The 20605-nt window shown below is 39.7% G+C and overlaps 2 protein-coding genes across 4 annotated transcripts; one reads left to right on the forward strand and one right to left on the reverse strand.

The window, feature by feature from the left end:
• The first annotated feature begins 1459 nt into the window (after positions 1 to 1459).
• On the forward strand, positions 1460 to 9371 carry klhdc10 (kelch domain containing 10). Of its 2 annotated transcripts, none has more exons than XM_074625205.1 (9): positions 1460 to 1693; positions 5116 to 5337; positions 5424 to 5578; positions 5708 to 5856; positions 6036 to 6120; positions 6269 to 6335; positions 6417 to 6464; positions 6623 to 6762; positions 7125 to 9371. In XM_074625205.1, exons 1-9 carry the CDS (start codon positions 1603 to 1605, stop codon positions 7332 to 7334), a joined length of 1167 nt encoding a protein of 388 aa, XP_074481306.1. In that variant the 5' UTR covers positions 1460 to 1602; the 3' UTR covers positions 7335 to 9371. The 2 variants fall into 2 exon arrangements, with proteins under 2 accessions (XP_074481306.1, XP_074481307.1); XM_074625206.1 differs by having other exon boundaries at positions 1460 to 1678.
• A 241-nt stretch (positions 9372 to 9612) lies between these two features.
• On the reverse strand, positions 9613 to 19549 carry cax1 (cation/H+ exchanger protein 1). Of its 2 annotated transcripts, none has more exons than XM_074625204.1 (20): positions 19331 to 19549; positions 17921 to 18097; positions 17456 to 17583; positions 16390 to 16498; positions 16139 to 16255; positions 16001 to 16062; positions 15732 to 15902; positions 15472 to 15657; positions 14045 to 14144; positions 13681 to 13822; positions 13387 to 13570; positions 13188 to 13287; positions 12474 to 12592; positions 12251 to 12285; positions 11844 to 11974; positions 11300 to 11433; positions 11031 to 11125; positions 10662 to 10740; positions 10221 to 10329; positions 9613 to 10015 (listed from the first exon to the last, which is right to left on the reverse strand). In XM_074625204.1, exons 1-20 carry the CDS (start codon positions 19404 to 19406, stop codon positions 9942 to 9944), a joined length of 2328 nt encoding a protein of 775 aa, XP_074481305.1. In that variant the 5' UTR covers positions 19407 to 19549; the 3' UTR covers positions 9613 to 9941. The 2 variants fall into 2 exon arrangements, with proteins under 2 accessions (XP_074481305.1, XP_074481304.1); XM_074625203.1 differs by having other exon boundaries at positions 11721 to 11974.
• Positions 19550 to 20605: the final 1056 nt, after the last annotated feature.

The raw sequence follows: 20605 nt of genomic DNA on the forward strand, positions 1-20605 counted from the left end.
TCCACCCCGGCCCCAGTCAACCATGGCGTACCTCAAGGCTCTGTGCTGGGACCCCTCCTCTTCACCATCTACATGCTCCCCCTTGGTCAGATCATCCGCCACCACGGTCTCAGCTTTCATTCATATGCTGACGACACACAACTATATCTCAGCACCAAACCATCCACCCAGCTACCCCCACAGTCACTTGTAAACTGCCTACATGCAATAAAAATCTGGATGTCATCTAACTTCCTAAAACTCAACAGCAACAAAACCGAGCTCATGGTTGTGGCTCCCAAGGCCCTGCTCCGGAAGGTTGGAGATCTCCACCTGGACGTTGATGGCTGTTCCTTCTCCCCATCCTCGGAAGTCCGCAACCTGGGTGTCATCCTGAACCCAACACTATCATTCCAGTCTCATATCAGGTTCATCACCAAATCCGCCTTCTTCCACCTCAAAAACATCTCACGTCTCCGGCAATCACTCTCTGACTCTGTGGCAGAAACCCTCATCCACGCTTTCGTCACCTCCCGTTTGGACTACTGCAATGGAGTTCTGTCCGGGGTTCCCAGCAAAGCCCTGGACAGGCTCCAGTATGTGCAAAACTCGGCTGCCAGGGTTCTCACCCGCACCAAGCCCTGGCAGCACATCACCCCCACCCTCATCCACCTCCACTGGCTCCCGGTCAAGTCCCGCATCACCTACAAAATCCTCCTCCTCACCTACAAATTCCTCAATGCCCTGGCTCCTCAGTATTTATCTAACCTCCTCCACCCTTACACACAGCCCCGGAACCTTAGATCCTTAGGCACGGGTCAACTCTCCGTCCCTCACACAAGAATGCGAACTTTTGGGGACAGAGCCTTCAGTGTGACAGCCCCCACACTTTGTAACTCTCTCCCCATAGAGCTCCGCAACGCACCATCTCTGGACACCTTCAAAAGACTCCTCAAAACCCACCTCTTCACCAAGGCCTATGGCCCCCAGCTTCTGTTACATTTGTTGTGTTTATTTATGTCTTTGTTAAGCGTCCTTGGGTTTCATGAAAGGCGCTATATAAATCCAAGCTATTATTATTATTATTATTATTATATATATATACATATATATATATATATATATATATATATATATATACATATATATATATATATATATAATATATAATATATATTTCTTTAATTTCATATATATATATATATACATATATTAATATATGTATATATATATATATATATGACAGGGACCTCCTGAGGTTAAATATAATATATATTGTATTTAACCTCAGGAGGTCCCTGTCATATATATATACATATATATATATATATATATATATATATATATATATATATGTATATATATATTGTGTTTAACCTCAGGAGGTCCCTGGACTGCAATTGAACCATATTAGACTGTTGTTGTTTTAGAGGCCCCGCCCATCTCTGATGACGCCACGTCCTAATAACGAGCCCTCTGATTGGTCAAGCGTCTCTCTAACATTTGTGAATGGCTTCCTACTGACTTCAGATGTGAAATGATTTATAATGTTTTATCAGCACTTTAGCAGATGTTGTTGTTTTTATTACATGTGACTGGATTGTAACTGGGTGGAGAAACACCATGTCTGACACTGAAGGAGGTCGCAGTCCAGACCAGCTGAACAGATTCATGAAGCTGACACACAGGCCGCCGCACGGTGAGACGCTAGCAGGTCGGTCCACAACACTAGCACCACACATGCTAACCACAGGCTTTTCACTTCATACTGACACTCTAATACACACACTGTGTGATCCGGATCAGCTGCTACACACACTATGTCAACGTAGCATGTTAATAATGTCAACAATGTCCTTTAACTGGTGACATTGATAGTAACATTGAAGTTAGCAGCATGCAGCTACTCTGCCTGTTTGTCATGTAATAGCTTGTTAGCCACCTTACAGACCTGCAAACACCTTCATGCTCATTTCACAGCTGTGTTTTTAGGAGATGTTTCAGCCTTTTATATACATGTTAGAAATAATAAAAGACTCAAAATGAGTCAATGCTTCCTGTCGTTCTCCACACTTGATGGATCATGTATGAGTGCTATGATCTGGAGAACATTATCAGCAATACTACACAACACAGCCCTGAATCTCCTAAAAACACAGCTGTAAAATGAGCATTAAGGTGTTTGCAGGTCTGTAAAACCTAATCAATGATCGAGGAATGGTTATCATAGTGTTTCACCTTTTTGTTTCAGGGCTGTGTTGTGTACTGTGTACCAAGTATTGCTGATTATGTTCTCCAGATCACAGCACTCATACATGATCCAGCATGTGTGGAGAAAGACAGGAAGCATTGACTCATTTTGAGTCTTTTATTTCTTTCTAACACTTATATAAAAGGCTGTTAGTATTAGATTTATATGTTGTGGTACATCTTGAGTACAGATCCTGGTCCATCTTTTTTTTGCATGTCACAGAGACAATGGTTATCATAGTGTTTCACATTTTGTTTTAGGGCTGTGTTGTGTACTGTGTACCAAGTGTTGCTAATTATGTTCTCCAGATCATAACACTCATACATGATCCAGCATGTGTGGAGAAAGACAGGAAGCATTGACTCATTTTGAGTCTTTTTTCTTTCTAACATTTATATAAAAGGCTGTTAGTATTAGATTTAAATGTTGTGGTCAGGGAATGAAATTAGCACCTGCCACCTGCCAGATACAGGGTAAATGTTGGCTGTGGCAGGTAAAAATGTCAGGCCACCTGCAATGATGGCAGATTACTTATATTAAGAAATATTCTTTTTAAAAAGCAATTCCTAAATTACACCTTAATGCTAATTTTGAAGCTGTGTTTTTAGGAGATTCGAGACTGTGTTGTGTACTGTGTGTACCAAGTATTGCTAATGATTTTCTCCAGATCACAGCACTCATACATGATCCATCATGTGTGGAGAAAGACAGGAAGCATTGACTCATTTTTGAGTCTTTTATTTCTAACATTTATATTAAAAAGGCTGTTAGTATTAGATTTATATGTTGTGGTACATCTTTAGTACAGATCCTGGTTATCTTTTTTTTTTTTGCATCTCACAGAGACAATGGTTATCATAGTGTTTCACCTTTTGTTTCAGGGCTGTGTTGTGTACTGTGCAACAAGTATTGCTAATTATGTTCTCCAGATCATAGCACTCATACATGATCCAGCATGTGTGGAGAAAGACAGGAAGCATTGACTCATTTTAAGATAAGATAAGATAAGATATTCCTTTATTAGTCCCGCAGTGGGGGAATTTGCAGTGTACAGCAGCAAAGGGGATAGTGCAAAAAACAAGATGCATCAGCTAACACAGTAAAAAAAAAAGAGCTAAACAAAGTGTAACAAAATATGAACCATTTAAATAGAAGGAAGTATAAAAATAAGAGCAGTATATACAGTATTGACAATAAACAGACTATTGACAAAATTGCACAAGTGGAAAATGATATTGCACAGTGAGAATGAATGAATGAATGAAATTCCACCTGAACATATCAGGTTATTGTCAGTTTTTTGGTGTGTAAGTGGTCTACTGGGAGCAGTGCTGGTTGTGGAGTCTGACAGCTGCAGGAAGCTTTTGAGTCTTCTGAGTCTTTTATTTCTAACATTTATATAAACGGCTGCTAGTATTATTAGATTTATGTGTTGTGGTACATCTTTAGTACAGATCCTGGTCCTGGTTATCTTTTTTTTTGCAGGTCACAGAAACAGTTGGCAAGGCCAGTCACACTGGGGCCAAGCAATGTGTAGTACACAGTCCAACTCAGGTCCCTGATATTGACATGCTGCTGCAAAAGATAGGCAATGACCTAGATGCCTGACCATAGATAGACAACTGCAAAGAAAAGTTTGCTTTTCTATGACATCATTCACTTTCAGAGCTAACCAGTTACCATACTAAATAGTTTAATGAGCCCTAATTGGTCTCCTATTTTATTAAAATGCCCTGACATTAAAGAAACCTGAGACCCAAACTTTTGCTGTGAGATATTATTGAAAGTTTTTACAGTGTTTTTTTAATTACAGCTCAGTGGGAAAAAAAATAGTTGTACAGACTTTACTAAGATATACTGTATGGCCTAAAGAAAGAGCCTTGTTTCCCACAACGTGCTGGTCTTTTGTTCATGTTCCAGGCATGTTTGTAGAGGGTTGGGCTTGTCAGAAGTGAATGTAACACGAACATCATGTGTAGCTTTCTGAACACACTTTACCTGGTTATTTGGAAGGGTTGATAACATTTAGCTATTTTTCCTCATGCATGCACTTGTAGGTCTTTTGGACAATTTTGCACATGCCAATTAAATGTAATGTAATGATGGAAGCACCTGGACTGAAGTGTGCCAGTAAATCGTGGTCTGCTACGCGAGAGACAATAATATAAAAACTTGCTAACTTGCGTTGTGTTACTGGTATTAGATTTGTATCAGTGTGGACGTTTGATAATGCCACCGCTCTACATTCCTCTTGCTTTGTCTCTGTTCCCAGTCCATTACAAACCTGATTATTAAAATACAATGCTTGGCTGAAACATCAGTGCTGAGTCGTAGGTAGGCCTCGGTTCTATTCATAGTACATTAAACAGAGGTACATTATTAGATTTGTACTAATGTTGCTCTGCATTCTGTCACCATGCGCCTGTTGATAGAAACCTTGCTAATCCCTCTGGCAAAACATCTCAGTATCTCACATGGTGATGTTTTATTCTCTGCTTTATTTGCATAGCTTTCCTTATAAGGTAAAACTGTGAGCCTCGCAGATAATGCTGTGAATGTCTGATTCTGTATTTTAACTACAGCGCTGTATGATATGAATAGATGTCTTTCTCTGTCAGCTTTAGTGTCCATTTAATTTGGACGGCACTACATAAGCCGTATATTCAGTAAAATGAGGAGGACACGCCTATTGCTTAAAGTATCATTGAATGTTTTACGGCTTATTTCATCAAAGCAGATGAATCCCAACTTAATACAACTGGTTCTGAACACAGGATGTTTCGGAAAAGCCCTAGCTTTTTGTGCAGATGTTTATCATATCTAGTATCTCTGATCATGCTCCCACCTCTCCTCACACTATGATTCTTCGTTCCTCCACCCTCCAGCTCATCGTATGCCCCCCGCCCGCAGTGGGCATCGCTGCGTCGCTGACAACACTAACCTGTACGTGTTTGGAGGGTACAACCCCGACTACGACGAGTCGGGAGGCTCAGAGAACGAAGACTATCCGCTCTTCAGGGAGCTTTGGAGGTACCACTTTGCCACCGGCTGCTGGCAGCAGATTCGAACAGAGGGCTACATGCCCACAGAGCTGGCGTCTATGTCAGGTAGGAAACATTCTATATCTAATAGTTTTGAACATTTTAATGAGTATTTTAGACACAAAACCAAATCCAGTTTTCTGCTTCTTCAGCTGTTTTGCACGGCAACAATCTCCTGGTGTTTGGCGGCACCGGGATCCCCTTCGGTGAAAATAATGGCAACGACGTACATGTTTGTAACGTGAAGTACAAGCGATGGTCACTGCTCAACTGTCGGGGGAAGAAGCCCAACAGAATCTACGGACAGGTAACCTCATTCAGTCGTTTGATTGCTCTCTGGGTCAAATTCGCCTGCGGATATACAAACTTTTTAAACTTTGACTTCATTGGAGCTGCTTCTTGACTAGTTTGTTACTTCATATCTTTGCTCCGTCAGGCAATGGTCATTATAAACGGCTTCCTGTACGTGTTTGGAGGGACGACGGGTTACATCTACAGCACAGACCTGCACAGGCTGGACCTGACCACCAGGGAGTGGATCCACCTCAAGCCCAACAACCCTCCTGACGACCTGCCCGAGGAACGGTATGCCTTTTATGATGCCTGAATGTGCTACAGGATCAAACCAAGCAAAGGGATCTCTTCAGTGAGGTTAAACTCTGTGCTATTGTGTGTGTGTGTGTGTGTGTGTGTGTGTGTGTGTGTGTGTGTGTGTGTGTGTGTGTGTGTGTGTGTGTGTGTGTGTGTGTGTGTGTGTGTCACAGGTACAGGCATGAAATAGCACATGACGGACAGAGGATCTACATTCTGGGAGGAGGAACTTCCTGGACGTCTTACCCTCTGGACAAGGTACTACACCACTAAGGGTATACTCACCAAATTCAAAATGTTTATTACAGTTTATGCAACAGTTTTTGTTCTGTACACAAGCCAAATCCATCTTAATCACTGCACTAAAACACCCAGACTCACAGTAAATATTGTGTCTTCATAATAGATACATGCTTACAATCTGGAGACCAATTCCTGGGAGGAGATTACAACTAAACCTCATGACAAAATAGGTCTGTATTCTGCACTGCACTATGAACTAAGCCTGTTTCGCTGTCTTTTACACTACGCTAAAACGTCTGTGCTTTTGACAGGGTATCCTGCTCCTAGGAGATGCCATAGCTGTGTACAAATACGAAATGGTGAGAGTTTCTGATAATGCTGTGCAACCAATATCACCTGATAAAAAAACAAACAACATACTTCTGTTATTCTGCTCCTGACATTTGATATCACATCCTCATATGTTAAACCGATTACGTGAACAGTATCTGACCATTCTTTTTTTCCTCTGCTGTAGATGTATTTATCTGTGGAGGCTACAATGGGGAATTGATATTAGCCGATCTGTGGAAGATCAACCTGCAGACTTTCCAGTGGAGTAAACTACCAGCAGTGATGCCGGAGCCGGCCTACTTCCATTGTGCTGCCGTCACCCCAGTTAGTACAACACGACCCTTTTCTAGTTGTATATATACGTTCCAATTAATGATCTGTTGTTTGGAATAGCAGCAGTTTCTAGGGAAAGTAGTTAGTAATCTAGTCATCTAATGTGACCCATGATATTCATATATATGATGTAACAAAATCCTGTCCTTTTTGTGGACAATTTATTGAACTATGAAATTATACTTTTGCAATGTACATTATGTCAGTTTATAATATAACAATGTTTCAGTTCCCATAAATCACCAATGGCCATCATGGTGGAGCGTAGAACCTCAAAGCCCAGGTAATTTCTCTAGTAAACACTAAACTGAATATAATATTTACGTCTTTCTTTCCTTCACTCCGCCCCCCAGGCTGGCTGTATGTACATCCACGGCGGCGTGGTGAACATCCACGAGAACAAGAGAACTGGCTCTCTGTTTAAGATCTGGCTGGCTGGGCCCAGCCTGCTGGAGCTCTGCTGGGAGAAGCTCCTCAAGGCCTTTCCCCACCTGACTTCCCTCCCCACCATGCAGCTGCTCAACCTGGGCCTCACACAGGAACTCATTGAACGCTTGAAATAGGCCGCACAGCGGAGGACGGACAAATGAATGGATGGATGGGACGGGCTGGGCTGAACTTATGAGGAGATGAGGTCCGACAGAGCACAGGATTTAATTCATAGCAAAATTCTCGGGAAAAAACGCCCTCTCCTTCCCCCCCGCCTAACGTAGCCCCGCCTTAAAACCAAAAACAATGGGAACTGCCTTTTTTTTTTTTTTTGCAGTTTCAGTGATGATAAATAAAATAAATGTGGAATGTTTTATGGATTTTACTCAACCCCCCACACCACCATGGTTCCTTACATGATGCCTTTGTGTCAAGCTAAACATTAATTCTCATCCTCCAAACTGTGACCGCTGGAAATACTTTATTTTGCCATGTCATGTTTTCAAAGACTGTCCTCCCTCATTTAAAAAAAAAAAAAATCTGCCTTCTCTAGTACTTTTAAGAATTCTGTGCAAAGGACGAATGCATGTGTATTTATTTGAAGGACTAAATCATTTTTTTCAGTTTTTCCACATCACCTGATATTGCTGTTTGCACACTTTGTCTTGCATATTTGTGGACATTTACTTTTTTATTTTAATCGATCCTATAAGCAGTTTATCTTCAGTCTAAAAAGTGGCCAATGACTATGCCAGTGTTTTTGCACATTTTAGCCAATTTAATTCAAATCTCATGTATAATTTTCATTTCTGCTACTATTGTGTTTTAGATATTTTTGTGACTTTCCAGGCAGCCTTTTTATTTCACTTATTTCCCTACGGTATGAAAACTTCCAGAAGCTTGAGACTTGCTTTATATAGTCAATCTCAATTTTTTTTTTTATTGTTGAAGTCATGTTATCCTTTCATAACCTTGACATAAATAAAAGCAAACACTGTAGGATTACAAATCTTAAATTTCAAGTCTTTGAGTTGTTTTTATGCTGCATGAATGGAAACCAGTGTCTGCCTGGAGGGAAGGAAAAAACTTTTTTTTTTTTAAAGTTATGGTATGCCTTGAAAATGTGGAATATGTGTTGTTTGTGGTAAGTTAGCTAAAACATGCAGAAACACTGTACTCTTCATTAGTGTGTGTGAAGAAAAAGTTCGATGCTGGGTTTGTCTGAGCCCTTCCTGTATTTCCCATCATACATTATGTTACAGCCTAGTTTTGAAAACCGTCTGCAAAAAAAACCTAAATAACTTCATTTCCATCCTGTTTGCTCGCAGCTCTCATTTGTAAAACCAAACCATGCAACACATCACTGTGAATCTGGTGCTCTTTAAAAATTAATTCAAAATGCTTTTATCCGAATAAAGACTTAATTCTGTTCAGACTTTTACTCCCTCTCTGTTGATGACACAAAATGTTTTGCACAGGGAGTTGCTTTAGTAGCAGGCTTAGACAAACATTTGTTTGTACTGCAGTGCCTTTTTCAAACTGTTAATGAGGCTGAAATTCCACTAATGTCGGCAGTGTAAGATCTTCGCATGTTTAGACAATTTACGTTGAAAATTGTGTTTTTAAGTAAGTGAACATTTTTAACCATTTTCAACAAGCCGTTGCATTTAATCACTCAACATCTCGGTGGCAATTTAGTATCCTGTTTCAAGGATGCAGAGGCTTTGTATTCTCTTCCTGTTAATGTCCACACAGAGTAGACAGGAAGCAGCATATTGGGGCCTTTTGGGTATTAATCTGAAAAGCACTTATTCGACGTGTCAAGTTAATGTGTTCAATACAGTTCCTATGTTTAATTAATGAAGTTAACAGATGCCAAATAATGTCGCAACTTGAACAAAGTGATGCTAATGAGGAATGAGAGGTTAAGGTGGATGGGATGTTGCCCTGTGGTTTGATCTGCCTGCACTTTCTTTACCATGCCCCTCTTATTTCTGTTCTGCATAACAAACTACTTTGTGCATGATGTCATTACCTGCTTTTTATATTAACCTCATCAAACCTTTACTTTGGGGACATAGTTTTAAAAGGTGACCACTAAAAATGTTGTACAGTTGGCTTGTGTGAATGTTGTGTTGGAGTACCGTCAATAAAAGTGTTCTGTAAATAGCTCCCTGTTCCTTTTGCTTGGCTAATTATTAGCATGATACATAACAATGATTAACCCAAATTCTTTTATTTAGACCTTTTTTTTTTGCATGAGCTGCCACTTCTATCCTGAGAATGCACACAAGATAAAGGTGATAACACGCATGTTATTTGTCCTGTTAGATAAATGTGCCAAAATGTCAATAATGAACTTTTGCTGAAGCTGTAGTGAAGCACTGGTTGAAAAAGTGGTCTTATTTCACAGAAGTTTTTACAAATTGATGCATTTATTATGTCTTTTATAAACCACATATTACAATATATCAACCAAAAATCAATACCACAAATTTACATTGAAATGCAAGAGCAAAAAATTTGAAGTCACAAGATTTTGATCAAAGCCAGATGGGATGCACAAAACACCATTTAGCATCATATATTGACAAAAAGCAGACAGCTATTCACATACAGCTCTGATGTCAAAGTTCCATCTTTTGTTGCCACTGAACCCAAAAACAACGCGAAGATGAAGGATTAGTCTATTTTTATAGTGGCTTAAAATGTTTCTATTAGGATTTTTCTTGGTAAGCAGATCAACAAGAGCGTGGAGAAGGAGCAAAGAAGTAAAGGGCCAAAAGGATGAGGTAGACCACCACTAGAGCAGTGCCTGCAAACAAAACACAGTTGATTATAATCTACATACTAACTCAAGATTAGCCTTTACTCTTAACCTGCTACCTCATGAATCTGCATGCTTTATAAAGTCAGATATATGACTTAATAGGTAATTTGCTAATGCATCTAATATTCGATTGGTCTCTGTGAATCAGTGTCTATTTCTGATGTGGAGAAACCTCTGCATCATGACTTACCCTGAAAGTAGTCACATTTTCCATCCATGAAGATGTAATTGACCAGAATGACACTGAAGATGCTGGCCCACAGATGAATATCACTGAACACGAGCACAAATCCAACATCCTGGGAAAAAAAGGTTTGCCAAGTAATGATTGAAATGATTGAAATATGTAGATAAGTGACATATATAAAGATATGTGACATATAACATATACTGTATGTGACATATACAGATATGTGACATATATAGATGTGACATATACAGATATGTGACATATATAGATTGATATGATAGATATACATATGTCACATACATCATCTATCATACATTTCGCCTACCTCATGCACTCGGTGGGTTATATGTGACATATATAGATATAGATATACACATACCACAATAAAATTTATTTCTATTCTATTCTGTATCTATTAATTAACAAAAACTGGACACTTACATAGAAGGCATTGAAGAGTATGAGCAGTGGAATCTGAATCATGCAGACCTGCACAGCGATGCAGCTGCCCACTTCAAGGCTGTAGTCAAAAAATATACAAGTTAAAATGTTTATAATACTACTTTTTTACAATGGCTCAATTGACCTTCGGATCATTATCAACAATGGATAAAAAAAATAAAAAAAAAGATGTGTATAAAGTGTAATGCTGTTCAAACAATGTGAAAATCTATAGTTGTAAATGAGTAAAATTACAAATTCGACATTGAACTATCACACATTTTTGTTATTTATGCATTAAATATTTTGCTCACCTGCCAGATCTATCATTACTCAAAATTACAAAACAACAGCACAGTGTACTTGTACCTCAGGCTGATGTTGTTCTGCAGTGCAAATTGGATCCCGTTGACAATCTCGGGAAGCTCTGGCACCATGGCCAACACTGTGACGCCGATGAAGTACTGCGAAAAGGTGAAGCAGCATCAAGTACAAAGAAAAAAAAGGTATTACAGGTTTTGAATGTCAACTTGAATTGAAGGTTTGCATCCTCGTCTATATACTAATGTAGAACCAATGTACAAGGAGCAATGAAACATTTTGCCTTCCTCTTTAAAAAAAGAAAGCGTTTTGAATACCTGGGAGATGGTGGAATGGGTCAGCATGGGTTCAATGTTCTCCGTGCTGAGGTCAGCGCAGCAGGCCATCAAAATTGTGGCAAGGATCAGAACTACAAGAGCCCGAAACCGGGACCAGTGGACTACATGGTGACCTGATGGTGGCATACACACACTATAAGCTCACTGAAGTTTAACATTTATGACTTACCTCACTGTTGCAGGACGTTTTTCTCCACTTTCACACCCATCCAATCGAAATCAAAGTCTTGAACTTTCTCCTGTATTTAGGCTTTTCACCCTCACATGCTTCAGGGTTTTTGTCATGCACAGGAAATGCTTTCCTTACATGCACAAATATAGCAGGCAGTCTTCGCTATTTCATGCTCCTTCACCCAAAAGATTAAAGAAGAACACTACATGCACCATCATAAACACACACCTGTGGCAACGTGGCTGGTGGAAACAATGCTGGCATTGATACATGTGTTGGCTACGCCGAGAGGGCCAGTGGAGACCTCACCAGTGGGGGGATATTTGCTGGTACCCTCTTGTGCATACTGACCACCGTGCGCATGGCCCCCTTGACCATCGCTGATGTGGATATCATAGATGTGGGAGTGGGTTTTCAGTGTGAAGATGAGGCCGATCAGGTATGCAGCAGGCAGCAGCACTGAAATCGTGTACACCAGGGGCCTGAAAAACATCATTTAAAAAGGGACAGTGTGTAGGATTTGGTGGCATCGTTGCAATCCGAGTACCCCTCTACTTCCTTTTCAAGACTGCGGTAACGTGAGCTGCCAAGTGCACTAATGAAAACATAGTTATGAATATTATATTCCATTTCTGCTAATAGAGCCCCCGAAAAGTTACACACTGTTCCTTTAATAAGTGTGAAAAACACTATTGAGTTACTAAAATGCTCAATTACTATTACTAAAAAAAAAAAATGCATGTAGCACCTGGACTTACTCAATATGGGACAGCATCTGGGGGTCAGCTTCACTCTGTTAAAAACAAAAAAATTAAGGAGAAAATTAAAAATAACATCTTAAAAGTATTTTTATATAATCAATCTGTGGAATGAATCACACTGCCGCTCCACTCGTCATTTCCATACAGTTGGCAAAACTGGAATTGAAAAGTATTTTCAAACTAGCATGTAGTCATATGAAGGTTAAGTGAAGCAGCCCACCGTGTCGTAGTGACAATCCTTGCAGATGAAGGGTACGCTGCCATTGCCTGGAACATTGGCGCAGCTTTCACACACCAGATTACCGAAGGTCTTTGAGAAGAGGGTGGGAGCGAACACACCTAGGGACAATTATTACAACACGAGGGTCAAGTTTTTTTAATCTGTTAGTGGAGGACATATAGTTTAAAGAGGACCTATTATGCTTATTTTCAGGTGCATACTTGTGTTTTGGGTTTCTACTACAACACGTTTACATGCTTTAATGTTCAAGAAACGCTTTACTTTTCTCATACCGGCCGTATTGCAGCACCTCTTTCCACCCTCTGTCTGAAACGTTCTATTGTGAGCTCCTGCCCAGTCTGCTCTGATTGGTCAGATGACCTACTCTGTTGTGATTGGTAAACCAAACCAAACTCTTCGAACTCCGCTCCAGCTCTGCTCTAACTAGCTTTGTCCTGGGCAGGTACGTAAATGTGTTACTCTGTGACATCACCACGTTACGGAAGAAAAGGCGGGACTTCAAGCAAGGCGTTTCAGGCAGTTCAGGAGCAGTAGGGAAAGTAACTCCCTTTGGCGTAGACTTTGGGCTTTGTAACTTTGCAGACCTTTTACATAAAGAAAAAACTATATAACACACTAAAGGAAAGGAAAATAGCACAAAAGCATAATAGGTCCGCTTTAAAAATGAGTTATATGTGCAGCTGCCATACATACCTCCTACAGATATGAAGAGCAAAGCCGAGCTCACTCCAGCTGACCGACTGTTGAATCTCTGCTCCCTGTGTTTAATGCCCCCGATGATCATACAGATACCCTGCGCAGTTGGCAAAACACAAACAAGAGGTTCATAATCATATCAAAAGGATCATAATGATGCATGTTATGAACACATTTGTCCTTCTCAGGCACTCACAGGTACGAACAGTATACACCCGAGCAAGGTCCCAGTGAGCGCCGCTTTAACGACCTCTTCATAACATTTGGTGCCGGCGTTGTGTCCCTGCAGCAGTGCCGTGATGTAGAACGTCATCTCCGTGATGGAGCCGAACGTCGCGTTCACCACCGCTCCCACTGCGAAGTTACTCTGTGCAGAGATGCTGTGGGAAATATGCACGGTTACCAATAAACCAACCATTCAGTCTGTGCTTTCTCCATTCATTCACATTCATATACTGGTTAGGGTCAACAACAACAACAAAAACCTTACCTGGCTATACCCATGCCAATATAGTAGGAGAGAGGAATGATGGAAGAGATGGCCGTGGCAAACTTGGTCTCCGCGCTGCAGAACTTGTGTTCACGGTCACTATAGCCAATAATGAGAGTGATAAACACCAGGGGAAGCAGGTCTGCAGGGGAACATAGACTTAAGGAGAACAAATGGATGGACAGTGTACAGACCAGTACTGTATTGACCCTGCAGCAGTACACAATGCCACCTTGTTAAAATGATAAAAAAAATCAGGATTGATTGGGGATGGCAAATCTATATTACGTGAGAAGGATGGATAGATGTCAACTCTTAGCCCCTTACTTTCATCACATTTAGAGCCAACAACCCAAAAGGATACTGAGAGCAAAAATGTTGATTCCTTGGACAGTGTATTTGTAGTAATACACATTGAAAGCTTGATAACAGCATAAGATGACTCTGGTCTCACACCCAAATGTCTGCAATAGAGAAGATAAAAGTTACAAATTAATTTATGACATGTAAACTGTGAATTAACAGATGAGGTGTAAAGGGACGTCTGGACGTCAGGACGTCAGGACGGTTTGTACAAATCAAAAGAAGAAACGTTTCTCTGCTTCCCTCTAGTGGTATCTACGTTTAAAAAAAAAAAACTTAGCAGCAACATGTCTTTCCATCCTGGTTATTCTGGATAGTCTGGAAGTCAATTCCCAATGAAAATCATCCACAGTGTTAGAGGCAGATATCCCAAAAACATTTGCAAACTATGTACAGCACATGTTACATAGCACTTGGGGGTAAGTGAGAACTATGTTCTTTGTGATTTGGTTGAACTGACCCTTTAAGTAAAGAAGTCACAGTAAACGCACTAATTAGATTGACCATTTTACACACTGTAACAGCTAGTGTCACCATTCACATTAACATGTGGAGCACTTCAGTTATATGTTACCATAGCTAATGAAGAGGCTATAAAAAACCTTGTAGCAAAGGAAAGAAAATATTGCACGCATTCCTTGCCTCGACATCTTTTTCTCGACTAACCACAGACGCAGAGCTGTAGTCAAGACCAACTTTAATCGAGTCCAAGTCAAGTCCGAGACCAGGTTCAGTCGAGTCCGAGTCAAGACTAAGTCCTAAGGCAGTTGAGATCAAATCAAGACCGAGTCCAGAACAATTTGAGTCCTGTTCAAGACCATAATAGGCAATAGTGCTAATAATAATAATAATGCCAATATAGTGATTAATGAGTTTTCAATTTATTTTTGCATGGACGAGAAAGTAGGTGTGCTGCAGCAGCTCCTAAAACAAACAAGCATCAATTGGTAAAGTTTAAACTTAGTTTTAAACCTACAGTGTTTTCCCCCTTTCTTCCTGGGATACAGGCTATATGTGTAGTACACAAGTAGGCGATTTGTGGTGGGGACAAAGGATTGTTTCTTATCTGTTTATTGTCATATGTATTAGTCCAGAGACTAGAGAGAGAGACACACTGCCGACAGAAGTGTAGACGTGATACAAATACTTTCTTTGATCATGAGGCCCAATGTGATGTCCAATTCTCAGGATCTTCAAAGAATGATTGAATATTTCCCAGTGATCATCTATTAGTAGTTTCGCTTTTTTGACGGGGAAGGATCAGGCAACGTTCTCTACAACTGATCCCAAATCAGCAGCCAGGAACAACTTGACCAGTTCTCAATAGCTGAACCCCGAGACCAACAAGGCACGGGTCCGAGACGAGTGCAAGACTTCAAAAAAGTGGTCTCGAGACCGGATATAAAATCTCAGAAAATGAACGTGTACCTTTTCCAGTCTGTGAATCTGAACGTCCTCTGGCGCCATGAGGAGGACAATGGTCATTGTGCGAGCGTTTATCTTGGCGACAGGTATAGTGAAGACCAGCAGCCAGGAGAGCACACAGGCCAGAGAGTGGACCACGGCCAGGAGGGGGTAACCCAGCAACAGCCAAACATAAGTGCCGACGCGACACTGCAGAGAAGAAGAGACAAAGAATAATTAAAAATCATCGCACCAAGTGATTAAGGACATTGTGACTCTCTTACCCAGTGCTTTGAAACTCTTCTAGCTGGTGGTTCTGGGACAGGGATCACAATTGGAGAAGACATCAGCAGGGGCGCGGCGTCCTTGTCCATACTGTCTTCACTGTCCCTCTCTTCAGGAATGACCTCACACTTTGGCGGCTTCGCATGGGATCTCTTGACTACCTCACCAGCCTGTAAAGGGCAGAGATGATAACAGGATATAATAATCTAAAAGAACAGCTACTTTTGCAACTGCACTTCAATATTGGGATATTATCATATCAAATTACCTTTTCTATCGACTTCCCAAATGGCCAAAGAAAGTACAACGCCATCTTAAAACAAAGTTTGCCTACAAAAAACAGACATGTGTTCAGGGGGACGCTACAATACTCTGAGTAATGCAGCTGGTTTTATAGGATACATACCGTACGGGGCACCGCAGATTGTTAGAAACATTACAGGACAAATGAGGAAGTAGATTAAAGATATCCACCATCCAAATAAAATGACATAAAGGATGTTCCCAAAGGTGACCACTGAGCCTGAAAGAGAGGAGAGAAATCACAAATGCAGGTTACTGCTTTGCCGTAGCAGTTCCATATCTATCTGTATGAGTATGTAGGTCCTGTTAAACAGAATTGACGTGCAAAGAGAGAAAAGAAAAGAAAAAAAAGACCTCCTTGAGGCTTAACAATGCTCAGATCAGAGTAGAGCTCTTTGATGATGTCTGATCGGTCTTCAATGGGTTTCTCCGTTACATTGCCCTTCCACTTTCTGAAGCCAAACTGAGGAAAAAAACAAATTAGATTTTGGATTAAAAATATGTCACACAAAACAATGAATGTGAAAAACAGTCTTTCCACATGTATCAGATTCAAACTTAGTTCAACTCCTCATTTTCCCTCCAGTCATTCAGATAATGAATAGGGTAAAAAAAATGAACTAATAGATATCGCCATGAAACATTTGTAGTTAATTTCTTGTATTAAGACACATATTTTTTGTATTACAAGTTTTCTGAAAAAGTATGTTTAAAAAGGCAAATGAGACATTATCTTATCAAATATGTGCTCATTTGCATAAATGTCCTGAACAGAAATCTGTGCATTGGATAAAGCCAGGTTCACAGTTCTTGCTTATCACTCCATAAATCAGAAAATACTGTCAACAGTCATAAGAAAAAAATCCATTTTCACTTTATTTTTAGGGATAAAATGTTCTGTAAATCAGGTTATGAATGATATATGAACAAACCCCTTTGTAAAAACCTTCAGAATACTGGTTTGGTGTATGTAAGTGCTGCTGAAGTTGAGATTTCTGCCTCAGAGTGAGAAAAAAACCCATTCTAAGAAAAAGCCTTTCAAGATATGTATTGTAAAATCCCATATATTTTGCAAGACACTACAAGTGAGTAGGGTAAAAAAAAAAAAATGAACAAACATATCACCATGAAACTTCGCCAGTTGATTACTTACATTAAGACAATTCTTTTTTGTATTACAAGTTTTCTGAAGTGTAGTAAAATAATTTTGGATGCTTTCTTTCCATTAGTCTGAAAGAAGACATGTTATGGAAGCAAAATCTCAAAATTGACCAGTGCATGAAAAACAATGTGTCTCCTCTTAAATGTACCAAGGCCTTTTTAAATTCTTAACTCAATAAAACTGAAAAAAAGCAGATAGTGATTATGTGCAGGGGAGTGTTTGGAATCAAAGTGTCGCCTTAACCCAGTCATGGCCCACCTTGTAGTTGTTGGCTTCCCTGTGTGCCTCCACCTCGTTGTCAGCTCTGATCGTGGTCCTTGTGGTGCCTTCATGCCAAACCTCTTCTCCGTACCGAGACGGAGTAGATCGGGAGGTGCCTTGTCCTCCTGTGCAGATCACAAATGTGAGGAAAAACTCTTCCACATGGCAGGATGAGAAAAGAGATTTGAGTTTTGATAAACCCCCCCAAAACATCAGTGATGCCTGCGCTTACTCTTTCAGTTGACGTCTCCTCCTATATTTAAAACATCTCCAAAGTCCATGTCCACACATTCTTACAGAAACTTAGCTATTGTTGTTAAGGGAATCTTGGTCATACTGAAGCAATGCATTTTGTCTGGATTTAAACCAGCCAATGAGAGTTTTAAACGTACTTTTTTGGTTCTACTAGTGAGGTTTCCAATGCACCTGTGCTCGTTTTAATATTTGTAGTGTCTCATTCACCTCTGTGGACAGTGAGGAAACATTTGGGTGTGTAGTGGCAGAAGTGGTGGGCAGAAGCTTCTGGTGAGGGCGTCTGCGCTGTGCCGAGCTCTGGATGCTGGGAGCTGACACAGTGTGGATCAGTTTGGGTCTGTCGCCGTGGAAACCGGTGATACTGTTCAGGTTCTACAGAGTTCTCTGAATAAGGAAAATGGCATGGATGAACATAGCATATAGCACATCAAGCAATATTTTGACATAACTTTGCCATTTCAGCCATGAAACAATTGCTGAATTAAGACACAAGATGATGTATTGAATGATAAATCATCATTTCATTAGAGGTGTAGAAGTTGACATGACATCCAGGACCAACGCCTTCCAGCCATGGAAATATGTGTGTGACTAATAAAAACCTCCTGAGAGTCACGTCGAGTGTCCCCCCCCCATCCGCCAACTGCTGTCTGCCAAGACTGATCACATTATAAATGCATTGCAACACATAAAAGATAGCGAGAAAACTCAGTGGACTGTGCTATGCTTTGTAATTAAAAATAGAGGCGTGCTGGTTGCACTGCAAATAGTCTAGATCTGCTCATAATGTTCTACTCCCCCATGTCTAACAAAAGATGTAAAGTAAAAGTTAATGATTTAAGATAAGATATTCCTATCTTAGTCCCGCAGTGGGAAAATTTGCAGTGTACAGCAGCAAAGTGGATAGTGCAAAAAAACTAAATATATCAGGTAACACAGTAAAAAAAAAAAAGAGCTAAAAAAAGTGTAACAAAATATGAACATTTAAATAGAAGGAAGTATAAAAATAGGAGCAGTATATACAGTATTGACAATAAACAGACTATTAACAGAATTGCACAGGTGGAAAATGATATTGCACAGTGAGAATGAAATGAAATTCCACCTGAAAATAAAATCATCATAATAAATGGTGCAATGGATGGATTTTTTTTGGAGCAACTTGGATGCAGACTTGCACATTTTTAGAAATAACATCTTTCAACTTAACAGAAAAACTGATGCATTTTTTGAAACTATACTTTGGTAGTGAGTTGACAACTTTATGAAAACAACCATGTTTTGGGTGAGGAAAAGTCATTTTTGTTGTCAAAGACAAATCACCAATAAATGTATAAACTACATTATGATTGCATAGTTGTTAATTCTTGCAGGATTAAAAGGGACTTCTGTGGAGCTTGTCAGTCCAACAGGAAGTGTGTTTGAGCTCAGATTGGAGGGTTAGTTTGGCAGCACACAGGTGGCTTTGATTAAGACAAAATTCACATGTCACATAAGCAAAGAAATAAACGCAACAACTTGTGTTTTTTAAATCCGTTGTGAAGGTGCAAACGCAGGGTGTTTGTGTTGAATAAATGTCATGGTAAAAACTAGAGCAGAAGTTTAGTTTGGTCTCACCTGAAGAGTCAGCTGCGGATCTTCTGCGCAGGTTCTCCACATCAGCTGGAATCAGTGAAGACTTCTTGTACGACATTTTGTCTCTTTATTATCTATTTATTCCTCCAAAGTGTGGCTCCTGTATTACCTGTGTTCAGCCCCTCTTTATGAAGTCTGCCGTGCGGTCACTGGTTGTTCAGTGACACCCAGCAGAGACAGAGAGAGGCGGGGTTTGAGGGATGGAGGAGCGTCATTAGCATCTTCTTCTTCTTCTTCAGTTGAATTTGCGGCAGACTAAGACACAGGTAGCATCTTCTTCTCTCTTCTTTTTTTCAGCAGGGAAGACTGTTTAAACTTACTGATTCAACCCTTTTGTCCATTTCTTTCTTTTGTTTCCTTTCTATCTTTCTCTCAATGGATCCATTTAGATGTTTACTTTTTTTTTTTTTTTACCTTTAAAGCCACTATGTGTAGGATTAAAAAAGTAACAACTTTAGCACCCCCTAGTGGTAGAATTAATAAAGACAGTGTGACACTGCAGACAGCAATCAGATGCCTGCACGCACAGCCTACTGTTGCTGTTTTCAGGAAGCAAAATATGATGTTCTTTTGTATGAAAATATTATGTTTTAGAAAGTAACATCAGTATATACCAGGGGTCAGCAACCTTTACTATCAAAAGAGACATTTTCGGCAAAATAATTAAAAAAAAATCTGTCTGGAGCCGGAAAACGTTTGAGCATTGTGATGAAGGTAACACAGTTTATAGTCTAAGTATATAGTATATAAGTCTAATGCAGTGAGGGCCAAAGAGCAAATGTACTACGGAGTATTAGGGCCACACTGAGGGAAAAAACATCTGAGATTTACAGAATAAAGTCATAACTTTACGAGAAAAAAGCTCGTAATATGACGAGAATAAAGTCATAACTTTAAGAGAAAACAAAGTAGTAATATTACGAGAGTAAAGTCATAACTTTAAGAGAAAAAAAGTCGTAATATTACCAGAATAAAGTCATAACTTTAAGAGAAAAAAAGTCGTAATATTACCAGAATAAAGTCATAACTTAATAAGAAAAAAGGCTGTAATATTATGAGAATAAAGTCATAACTTTAAGAGAAAAAAAGTAGTAATATTACGAGAATAAAGTCATAACTTAAAGAGGAAAAAAAGTCGTAATATTACGAGAATAAAGTCATAACTTAATAAGAAAAAAAGTAGTAATATTACGAGAATAAAGTCATAACTTAAAGAGAAAAAAAGTAGTAATATTATGAGAATAAAGTCATAACAAA

The sequence above is a fragment of the Sebastes fasciatus genome, chromosome 23 (genome assembly GCF_043250625.1).
Source record: "Sebastes fasciatus isolate fSebFas1 chromosome 23, fSebFas1.pri, whole genome shotgun sequence".
In the NCBI taxonomy this organism is placed as follows: domain Eukaryota; kingdom Metazoa; phylum Chordata; class Actinopteri; order Perciformes; family Sebastidae; genus Sebastes; species Sebastes fasciatus.

Excerpts from the sequence above, each read along its gene's own strand:
- klhdc10 (XM_074625205.1), top strand. The coding sequence starts at position 1,603 with ATGTCTGACACTGAAGGAGGTCGCAGTCCAGACCAGCTGAACAGATTC. Across the intron at positions 5,579-5,707 it reads CCAACAGAATCTACGGACAG|GCAATGGTCATTATAAACGG; the intron begins GTAACCTCATTC and ends TTGCTCCGTCAG. Across the intron at positions 6,336-6,416 it reads TAAACCTCATGACAAAATAG|GGTATCCTGCTCCTAGGAGA; the intron begins GTCTGTATTCTG and ends TGCTTTTGACAG.
- cax1 (XM_074625203.1), bottom strand. The coding sequence starts at position 19,406 with ATGTCGTACAAGAAGTCTTCACTGATTCCAGCTGATGTGGAGAACCTG. Across the intron at positions 15,903-16,000 it reads TTGGGAAGTCGATAGAAAAG|GCTGGTGAGGTAGTCAAGAG; the intron begins GTAATTTGATAT and ends TGCCCTTTACAG. Across the intron at positions 13,823-14,044 it reads AATCAACATTTTTGCTCTCA|ACCTGCTTCCCCTGGTGTTT; the intron begins GTATCCTTTTGG and ends GTTCCCCTGCAG.